Here is an 11,724-nt window from a genome sequence, read left to right as displayed (position 1 = left end):
ATGATCGTGAAGAGCAAGTTGTAATTTGTAGTTCCGGAACTGATCCAGACTGTTCAGCGATCAAGTTGTTTGAAGATTGTGAAAGCGGGGGGCTTCTTTGGGTTATAGTGCTCCTCTGGAACGGATTAGATGCAGCTTGGCTGGGCACGTGCCTATTGCGAAGATCAAAACTCCTTCGACTCATAAAACCACTTCTGACACCACTGTTAGATTAAAAGTCCTGGTTACACTTGCACTAGCTTCTTTATTGTTGTTACTCCGTTGAAGTACAAAGCGACACTGACTCATTGACTCGATAATCAATAATATAATATACAATAATTATGCCTATTAAACAATATAGACGATTCGCCACAGTTAGGATATTGGTGTTTTTAAATAGAATTACTCAAAAATTAAATTACATACAACTTTTCAATTTAATAATTATTATTTCTAACTAAACTTTTTCTAGTGACGTATAAATACCAAATAAATAAATTGACAAATCTACAGGAATGTTGAAATAATCATATTAGGTGAGATTCATAACAATCTCACCTACTACATTTAAACCTAATAAAATTTCATGTCCTTCGATCGGGCCCAAACTTCGCCAAAATGTGTTTCGCCACTTCCTGATCATGAATATATGGGTGGCTAAGTAACGTTCCCGGCCGGCCTGCCGCTCTTTGGAGCTTAATAGCTCCTAAACTAAGAAAGATATCGACTTGCAGTTTCCGGCAAAGGTTTTATATATCGGGTGAAAATTGCAACATGGTGCACAGGCAATGTCATCTGTCAGATTTTGTCGTTTTAGTGTGAAAAATTGATTTCTTCCATAATAACGCTTAGAAACCGCTCAGATGCCAATTTGACTGCTTCTACTCAACCAAAGCACTTCAAATAGGGTTTTGAATGAAAATTCTCACAAAATACAATAATTCTTTGATATAGTTGAAGTTCATCAAATGAACACTTGTGGCGCTGTGGTCGATAAAACGGGTTTAAAGACAATCAACCTTGATTATCTCGGCTTCTGAGTAATCGATGAGATCAAGTTCTTCAGCAAAATTATAGAGAACTTTCTGCTCAACATTTCACCCATATATCACTCTTCTGTTAGTCCATCCAAATTCTTAATATTTTGGTTTAAATACGAAAATTTGTAGAATTTCACGAATTTGATTCAAGATAACTGAATGGAATTCCTCAACTTCAACTCTAAATTGAATTTGCAACCATTCCGAGTTAGCTCAAGTTAAGCACCTACTACTGATCTAGGCTAATCACTAGCTTTATAAAAGTTTCAAAGATTACACAATGCTGTTTCTTACTTAAAGGTTTTTACTACCAAAATTACACGCGGGGATGTTTGGGACACCTAAAAGAAAATGTATTATTGGACGTTGATTTTCGACAAGGTTGTAGGTGGCGCGCAAATCATTACTATCCAAATGGAAAGCAATCCTCAATTTCTACTGGAAATCTCCCTCTTGTTCAAACTTTACCTATAAATAATATTCAATCTACTCTGATATTAAAATAACTTACCATTCTTATCTGCGTAGTTTTTTAATTTAATATTCCTGTCAGAAAAGGGATCCTCGAGCTCATGCAGAGTGAGAGTCCTTGGTGGAAATTCCTGCTCATTCTTATCCTTCGGTTCGTCCTTGAAATATAAGTGTAAAGGAATTTCATTCTTAGATTTTATTCCAAACCGCTCCATATCTTTTTTGGCAACTTTTCGAGCGTAGTCCACAAATTTAATTATTTGGTCATGTGATGGTAAGGTTTCTAAGTTGTTAGTTGTTTGACTCACGAATGCTCTCGAATTCGATGGGAAAGAAAATCCTTTATCTTTTAATGTATTCGTAATTTCGCTTTGTAGCTCAATTCTTCGAACTCGGTGAAAAACATCGAGCAAGCTGAAATTCACCACTGTATTTTTGTAGTCGACAAGGATCTTAAGTGCCGAAAAAATTCCTCGCACGGCTGACTACTGAAATACTGTAGGTGAAAATACTCTTCTTGATTATTGTCCCTGAGTCTGCGTACTACTTCAATCAGGGAAATCGCGTTCATTTCTACACACATATATGAATTGGTAGTTATAAAATTTTTTAAAGTCAGGCCATTTTTACGATTTTTTACCAGCCAATCCCTCCAGATTCTCAACGAATAAACGACTCTTGTAATTGTGAAGATTCTTTCCAAAGCTGTTTTTCCTATAGCGAGGAAACTGTCATAAATTAGTCGCATTATTTTCAAATACATTACTAACGCTTTGCTTTGTGGAAAAGTTTGTTCGAGGATATCTGTTACGTCATCATGAATCAATTTCTCGCAGGATTTAAAGTTCATTTTGTCTGCTGGTGAAATGTCAGTTAAATTCAAACCGTGGAGATCTTTGGGCATATCTAATAGTTTTCTTAGACAATCTAGATCAACAATTTTACTGCCAATAATAATTGACACATTTTCATTTAAGAGCCTTGTTCTAAGTTTTGTCAAGACATGGACTGGATCTTGAATATAGTGAAGATCTTTGGCGGTCATTTTAATAATGGCATAGTAAGCTAAATTTGACCTGATTTCTGTTTGAAGTCTCATGGCTTTCAGATAGCGACTATCACCATCCGTTGGAATGCCAACAACATCAATGTTGTTTTGCCGTAGTTCTCTTACTACATGTTCCCAGCGTATTTTTGCGTTGGTATGTGAAATTACGCTGTTAGCTCCATATAAAACCAAGCCAAAGGCTGGAACTGAATTTGATAAAGGTTTTGCCATTATGATATTGACCTGCTTAGCGGGAATTCCTTTTCTGAACGCGTTTAAAATTGCACTTAAGCTTGTGGCTGGGAAATGAAGTTGTTGTGGCAATCCAGTGCTAGATGACAACGGTATTACAAAACCAACTATGGTGTTAGTGGTTTGACAATATTCGATTTTGCCTAAAAAACAGAGGAAAAAGTTAATATTATCTTTGAAGAATAAATCTTGTATTTATAAGAGCAGTTCAAAACATTAATAAAAATGGAAATAAAATTCACCAGTTAAACGAGTTGCATCTTCAGAGAGCCATACAAGTCTCGGAGCTTTGTGTTTATGCAAAAAATCTTCGAATTCTTCAATGCGCGATTTACCCTCTGATGGTGGTTGTTTTTCACTGTATACAGTGCGGTAAACTGTTGATGTGGACGGCAGTGGAAGATTCGCTGCTAACGTTCGATAACCACCTCGTCCAGAAATCAAAAATAAATTTGTACAAAACTTTTTCATATCTTCGTCGTATTTGGCAATATGAATGCAATATAAAACAAATTATTTTGAAAAAAATCTGAAACACATATTAGAATATTGTAAAGAGTTATTATTAATCGTATCGAGATATTTATTACAAGGTAATCATTTTTACAATGCGTTATATCCCGTGTTGGAAGAATCTGCTAAGTCCATTGTAGACCGCCCAGGAGCGCCTTCCCGTAGTATGGTGAATGCTTCTTCCATGCTCCCGGAGTTGTTGGGCGAGGCGGTGCATTTTTATTACGTTATATCACAGTGAAAATGTCTTTTTCTAAACATTCAGATCTTTGCACCGGGCGGGACTCGAACTCACAACAGTGAATCGAGCCAGGGAATCGATCCGCCCAGGAGTCAACGGTCTTGCCTATTGCGCCACTGATTCCCCAGAGAGTAAAGAGTGTATACCTTTGAAGTTGGGTCTCTCTCTAGCAGAATTTGAAGAAAAAACAATCGATAGTCTGGTTTTTGTAAAATATCAGGTATGGGTGGAGGATATTTCATCTTGCTCACATGTTGCGTAACTTGCTGAAGTAGTTTATCAAAACTGAAATAAACTGTAATAAGCTTTTGATTTATTTCAGTGGTGGAAAATTTTTGTTTTTTTCTGCGTCTGATTTCATATTCAATATTTTGTTTTCCTGGAGGAACTTCCTGATTCGTGCGGGAGGTGCCTCCAGTACCCCCGCACTGTTCCAGTTTCCCAAATCAAAGATTACTTCTTCATCCGAGTCAGATTCACACGAGATCAAGCACAATTTCATCAACATCCTCTTGATGTTAGATTTTCTGGCGCTTAACGTTCTGTGCCTCAAAAAACTCTGTGATTTGTCTTTTTTTCCCTTTGTCAACCTTTTCAGATTTCAATTTTTTTGGAGCATCTGGCCTTTTCGGGCAATGTTTTCGTGCATGCTTATTGTAATTGACAAATTTGAAATTGAGATGTTTCTTTGAGTAAGAAGCTGTGTGGTAGTCGGAATTCCGCGGATGCTATCCGTGAATTCTTTCTGGCTGAACCTTAGAAGCTTCTATGCTTCTTATTTTTCTACTCATCTTTTTTTTCCTTTTGTTTCTTTTTCTTATTAATATTCTTTTCTTTTTTCTTTATTCTGAATTACATTTTGCATTACTTTCTATATGTTCTTTAATCACAATTGTAAGAGGGGTGACCCTATTTTTGTGATTTAAATATATGCATTATTATTATTATTATTAAAATTTCTGAATTTAGAGAGGAAAAGATTTTTCATTGTGTCCATATCAAAATTCAACACCTTCGCTTGACTTTTTTGGTGTTGAGAGCATCCAGACTGTATCGTAGTTTTCGGAGATGGGTTTGTTTTCGTGGATTTATCTCCCTCGATTAAAAAAAAATAATAGTAAGCTCTTTTAGCTCATGCACATAGCTTAAGCAAAAAAAAAACAGACACACAGATCTTATTTCTCGCACAAACCAAAGACGGTGATGTTAACAATGCTTTTTAAAATATAATAACAATAAACAATTCACATATATAAGCAAATGTACGAAACTTAGATTAATGCGTAGGACAAGGTATATTTTTTACTTAAAAGAATTTAAATTAAGAAGTGTAACATATAAAAGCAATGCAATAACTCGCAATGGTCGTGATTTTATTATAACATGAGATCTATATGAATGCAAAATCAGTTTGAAGATGAGATGAAAACTAAGCAGTAAACACTAAAGCATCCGAAAGCCAAAACGCAAAAGCAAGTAATTTACGATGAACAGCACACAATAGCTATTACTCTTATATATGACTAACCCTTTGATATGGATGCTTATTTCCTGAACTCAGCCTTTCAAATTAAAAGAATAATATTATAACTCATTAATTTTAAATAGTATTTTTATAAAAAAATTACCATAAGACGATTTAGAATTTCAATCGCTTGTTTCTTCTTCTCAGAGAGCTCGGCTGACATCCACAAAATTGTTAAGCCATGCCTAAACGGGGATTCAAATCCGTCCCGTGGGCAACCCATCCTTTTAGACAAGTCTTTGTCTTTCCCTCACAGGCACCGTGGGCAACGGTCAGAGCTTGGCGCTCAATTCAAACTCACAGTCAGTAGAGCCCTCTGCCGATCTATCGATCGGCAGAGAGAGACATTCAGTATGGCTCAGGCTGTCGAGTGGAGTGTCACGGCTCGTGCGGTGGGCCGTTGTTTCACGCCACTTAAGCCCTGAGTCCTCAGAACCCCCACTGTAAAGCCCCGTGGCTTTACAAATCAGATAGTGGGATAGTGTCCGTGCCCCAAAAAAGGCCGCGAGTGATGAAAATTGTGAGAAAATGTGTTGTGCAAGTGGCGATTGCGCAACACATGTGTCGTGAGTGAGTGTGAAAAACCCACAAAAATCGCCTAAATCGGCAGGAAACCCTTGCTAAAGGGCAAGCCAGGACAGCTGCTGGCCGGGAGAGAAGTCCAGGAGAGAAATTGGGGCGTATTTGATGCAGAAAAAGGCCAAAATCGCCGAGGAAATTCAGATAAGTGCTGCCATAATTCTCGGAAATCCAAACAGATTTCCGAGAATTGCATGAATGATTGAATGAAAATGATAGAGATTCATCGCAGCAGAGTGTCTGTGATTAATTTTTATAGTTTTCTAAGCAATTTTGGGAAATATTCAGAGATAATAATCATTAGATTTCCCTGAAATTATAGAAAATTTTCTTAGTTGACATAACATTGTCGATGAATGCCCTAAAACTCCCTGAACAGTTGAGATTTCTCGGAAATTCATGTGAATGAATTTTTGGGAAATATTTCAGACAATTTAAATAATATTTTTCCTACAACAAAACGAGATTTTTCTGATTTAACAGAAAAATCCTGCGATACTTGTAAATGATGCGTCGAATATCCTGAAAAGTTGAAATTTCTTGACAATTCAGTTGAATTTTAAAATATTTCATACATTTTCCACAAAGTTTAAACAAAAATTGCCCTGAATTAATTGAAAACCTTTGATGCGAGCACATTAAGTAAAAAAAAGTCCCTAAAAGCTCAATTAGTTGATATTTTCTTAGACGTGGTTAAGAAATATCGAATTTTACACCATTATTTCATTAAAATTGCAGAATTCAAAAGCCCCTTCAAAATTTTAGCTCAGATTCTTTTGGATCGCGAGCAATATTGTCTCGAATTTTCTATTATATCTGTGATCAAGTCCGTGATAGCTTCCAGTGTCAATTGATAATGTCATTTGCAGTGTGAAAATATTTTGGCAATAATATTGGAAATCTTTTTATAAAATTTTGTGAGAGCATGTGGAATACATTATTTTAGAGTGGCTGAGGAATGAGTGTTTTCTGGGCGTAGTTACACAATGTGTTTCAAGATTCCATGCAACTTTTCCAGATGAGCAAATAGATGCTGATAGTAATGCCCTGAGGAAACCTAAGTCGTCAAACAGCTATTCTGTTAGCCTCGAGTTACCAAAAGTTGACAGCGGCTTCGATTAGGCGCAGCGGAAGTGTAAGAAGCTTCTGAAGGATTGAGGGTAGATCCTCGAAGGCTTCCAGGAGCGAGACAAGAATGACATGAAAAATGATTGAAGCTGTTGGACCATGTATGATGGGATGATTGGTCATCTTCAGGAAATTCCCTAGCTGCTATCAAACGAAAAGGCTACGTAAATAGAGGGCAGGAAGATGTTAGAGGAAATCCATGATCGTCCTGTAGCAGTGTTTTCAACGTTCCCTGGATTCGCGCTATATTCAGCATTTACGGATCTGAATGAGGTGTTTATTCTTGGGGGTGAGTCAAAATAGTCATTTTGCGTGAAGTGTTTGGGATCAAGGATGCACGTTTAGAAAATTTTGGCGTAGTCAGTATGCTAGTAACATCCTTGAGCTTGAACAATTCATGGAAAGCCTGAAACGGTTTATTGTTAAAGAAATCGGTAATAGGAATTGATTTTTAAACTAAAAGCGAATGAAAAAAAGAAATGATTTCAATCCCGGTAAATTATGGTAAAACAATTCATATACGATAGAGTAAAATAAGAAAAAGATCGAATAGATTTACTCGATTGAATATGAGACGAATATCTCCTAAGTCTTGAATGAAAGCCCAAGAGTCCGTAATTTAATTTAAGTAACGGATCTTGCCATGGATTTACGATTCTTCGAATTAAGTTGCAATTTCCAGGAGTGGGCTGAGGTACTATCTCTTATTCAATTGCAAAAGTTAAAACTTACCAAAGCGTTAAAGAAAAACGCTTTTAATAGAGAGGTGTTCCTTAATATACTGCAAGCAAAGCAGAAACCATATAAATCCAAGAAATATTGGTTAAATTTAGCAGAATTGGATTTAGACTGGATTTGTTTTAAAAAAGAATTTAGAATGCTAGACTTGATTAATAAAAATGTCTGAGATCTTTTAATATAGTATTGTCGCTGTTTAATTTCGGAAAACAAGAAAAGTCAGCGAATAGATACTTCTATTTAGATGTCAAATATCTGTTAAGCTAGTGTAAAATGAATAGAGGCTTTGGAATGGTATAAATATAAGAAATAATTTGATAATAACACAGTTTATAATCAAATGAGCTGATGGTATAAGTGATGCTAATTTTCTGACCTAATCTTATTGATTGTAGTATACTTAGGTTTAAATAATTATTTGATTTTTATTAAAAATGGTTAAATTTGATAAGTCCGTAGTGGCGTTGGAGCTGGCAAGTTCTAAATGGTTTCAGAATTTAAAGAAATATAAGAAACGGCGTTTTAAGGATGATATTAGTTCTTTCTCGATTCAGTGAGTTGACTTGCACGAAGTTGTCGGCTAATAACTCGTTGTCGATTAAAGTTTGAGCAAAGGACAAGATCCAGAAAATGAAGTACTATAGTTCTGTTTGTATAGGATGTTTGTATTCTAGATGTTTTGAGACTAATGTTTTACGACTATTCATCAAAGATTGAAAAAATGACAAATAAAATAATATTTTGCAAGCGATTAAATAAATTGAGCTTTAAACTAAAAAGTAAGGCTCGATCATTCAACAAAATGCAAACGTTGGAAAAGGATATCGTAAATTTTCAATGAACGTTTCAATTTAAAGCATGTTGTTAATTGCAGTCGCCGAATTATTATCTACTGTAAGAAACGGACACTTCGATTTGTTCCCGATGCATTGGGTGAAGTGTCAGTGACAGTAGTTTAGAAAATGAATTGATGATGCAATTGATATTAATTTGCTGATATAATCTTAGTCATTGCCAGATGTTTAGGTTTTCAAATCCTAATTTCTTTTTCAGTAATAAAGATTCAAATTGTTAAGTTGTATTGTTGGCATAAATAGTACTCCAGAAATTTTTACGGGAATATGAAAATTGTCTTCTAATGGTGATAGAAAGTTTTTCTAATTCCTGGAGCTCATAACAATTCCGTGTAGAACATGATTCTTGCTTAAAGTTATTAGTTAACAGGTTGTCGTCTGTTAAACTTTAAATCTTTGAGAAATTTAATCAAATAAAGAATTAGTTCTGTTTGAATTTGGCTGGTTGTGTACTAGCTGTTCTGAATTTATTACGTAAATGTCTATTAATATCAGATTATGCCAAGAATAAAGATTATTCTGTTACATCAGTCTGTATTCTTAAGTTGAGCATTTCAATTGAACATGACATTCGTAATCTTACAAAGGATATCATTAAAGAGTATATTTAAGATATTCATTGTAAATGAATTTATGAAATTTAAATGTAGAAAAAAAACAAATTCAGAATCCAGATACAGAATGGAGACTTAGCATGGATGTTATATCTAGACTCCAATGACCCTAACATAATTATACAACCGGTTCAGTCCTGCTCCCTTACTTCTTTCTCACCGAGACGGTGAATGTCAGGATTGGCCGATTGTTAAGCCATGCCTAAACGGGGATCCAAATCCGTCCCGTGGGCAACCCATCCTTTTAGACAAGTCTTTGTCTTTCCCTCACAGGCACCGTGGGCAACGGTCAGAGCTTGGCGCTCAATTCAAACTCACAGTCAGTAGAGCCCTCTGCCGATCTATCGATCGGCAGAGAGAGACATTCAGTATGGCTCAGGCTGTGGAGTGGAGTGTCACGGCTCGTGCGGTGGGCCGTTGTTTCACGCCACTTAAGCCCTGAGTCCTCAGAACCCCCACTGTAAAGCACCGTGGTTTTACAAAATAATTTTTTTTTCTCCAGATGTCATTTGACCTACAAAATAGACGTTATATTTCACATTATTTACAATAATTATGATACATTTAATATAAATTTAATAAAGCAAATTGAAGCTCATAAATTATTCCTACATATGAACTTACGGCCATCTATCTCTTTGATATACTCTTGAATCTCAACCATGTCGTCAGGTGTGATTTGACAAAGTAAGTGTATATTATCATAGCCAGCATCGATAAAAATTTGACGAAGTCGGGTGGGAATAGGGGTTGCCAATATTTCTTCAATAGCCTTTAAATGAACTGCCTTTGATGCTTCCTAAATACAAAAATTTCAAATAATTATCAATATTTAATACTCTATGTTCTAAAAGGTTGTACGCTTTTGTAAAAACTTAGATTTTTAAGTTTTCCCACTGAGAACATTCTAGAAAATAATAAAAGGATCCTTGTTTGAAGTTAATGTTTATTTATTCCAGAAATTTTTACAAAACATGTGACTTTTCCGGAAGTGAAAGAGTAAGGAAAATGTTGGCAAAATATTACAAGACGAACATTTTATATTGGATATAAAGTGCGCGACAAAACCATAAGCGCACCTAAATTTTTTTTGGGATTTTGAACAAATTATGGAAATTTTATTAGAGTTTTTACCTCAATACTTCCATTTCATCATCTGAGCAAAGAAAATTGTAATGGTTAGTCGGTTGAGTTTGATTGAGATTTTAAATTGAAAGAAATGTTAGAAAACCGCCTTTTTCAAAGTGACAAAACCATAAGCGCACGCCCTCTATTTGTAAAAATCTTAGATATATTCTCTGAAATGTCATCGTCATTTTTATTAGCGTTTACTTATGAGTTAAAAACGTCAAGATGGCGCGCGGAAAAATCTTATCGGATTATGAAAAAGGCCAAATAGACTTAATGAACAGTGAAAAGAAGCCATTTCGTGAAATTTCCCGGATAATTGGTCGTAGTGATTGCGTTGTCAGGAATTATTTGAAGGATCCTGCGAGATATGATTCTTCTAACCGTGATCATGGAAGAAAAAGGAAGCTTTCCCAGCGTTCTGAGAGGAATGTGTGGCGTATGACTTCAAATTCATCTCGCACCTGTAGGTCAATTAAGGAATCATTGGACCTCAATGTGTCGGTTAGAACCGTGCAAAGGACGATGAAACGTTCGCCGGACATCGTGAGAGCTAAAATGGCACCAACCCCACGACTAAAACCCCACCACATGGAGAGACGCTTAGTGTTCGCTCGAGAGAATTTAAGGACAGATTGTACTAAAGTAATGCATATGTTTTATCCCTGTCTTTTTTCATTGTCATCACTTTGTACTTTTAAAGATCATCTTCTCAGATGAAAAGAAGTTCAATCTTGATGGACCCGACAGATTCAGGTATTACTGGCGAGATTTAAGGAAAGAACCGCAGTATTTTTGAAAAAGGAATTTTGGAGGAGGATCACTAATGATTTGGGGAGCGTTTTGTGCGAGAGGAACCCTGGAATTATGCTTTACCTCGCATCGAATGAAGAGTCGAGACTACATATCAGTCCTCCGAAGAAGTTTGCTGCCATACTTGAACGAGAATGACCGAGAAATATACACATTCCAGCAAGACAACGCCAGTATCCATGTAAGTCAGGAGACGAAGGACTGGATTTCTGCCTAGGGTATTCAGATTCTACCCCCTGGCCCGCCATTTCTCCAGACCTTAACCCTATTGAAAATATTTGGGGAATACTTGTGCGAAATGTTTACAATGAAAATCGCCAGTGCCAAGACGTGGAAGAACTCAAAGTTGCGTTACTTGATGCTTGGCGTAACATTCCGGAAAGCACCATCCAGAATCTAATCAGGAGTATAACAGACCGGAGCTACCACTAAATATTAAAGGTTCTTTTTCTTCTGATTCGTGCGTTTTCTTTCACAAAATTTAAAGTGCGCTTATAGTTTTGTCACTTTGAAAAAGGCGATTTTCTAACATTTCTTTCAATTTAAAATCTTAATCAAACTCAACCGACTAACCATTACAATTTCCTTTTCTCAGATGATGAAATGGAAGTATTAAGGTAAAAACTACAGTAGACTCTCGCTTATCCGTGTACTCTTTTTCCGGGTGACATAAAAAAAATCCGTGAGGCAGTTGAATTTTCAAAATTTTTATGACACATTGTTCCCGTTTCGGGTTTTTTTTGTTAAGCAAATGTGCTCTATCTACTGTAATTCTTACTCACTGTAACTTTTTTGGAC

The 11,724-nt window shown here is 35.9% G+C and overlaps 1 protein-coding gene across 1 annotated transcript; it reads right to left on the bottom strand.

The window, feature by feature from the left end:
• Nucleotides 1-1,168: 1,168 nt before the first annotated feature.
• On the bottom strand, nt 1,169-2,772 carry LOC129808504 (uncharacterized). The gene is made up of 4 exons (XM_055858280.1): nt 2,006-2,772; nt 1,724-1,907; nt 1,534-1,651; nt 1,169-1,203 (listed from the first exon to the last, which is right to left on the bottom strand). Exons 1-4 carry the CDS (start codon nt 2,770-2,772, stop codon nt 1,169-1,171), a joined length of 1,104 nt encoding a protein of 367 aa, XP_055714255.1.
• Nucleotides 2,773-11,724: the final 8,952 nt, after the last annotated feature.

Source organism: Phlebotomus papatasi, chromosome 4 (genome assembly GCF_024763615.1).
Source record: "Phlebotomus papatasi isolate M1 chromosome 4, Ppap_2.1, whole genome shotgun sequence".
Classification (NCBI taxonomy): Eukaryota; Metazoa; Arthropoda; class Insecta; order Diptera; family Psychodidae; genus Phlebotomus; species Phlebotomus papatasi.
This window is presented reverse-complemented; position numbering and strand designations above follow the sequence as displayed.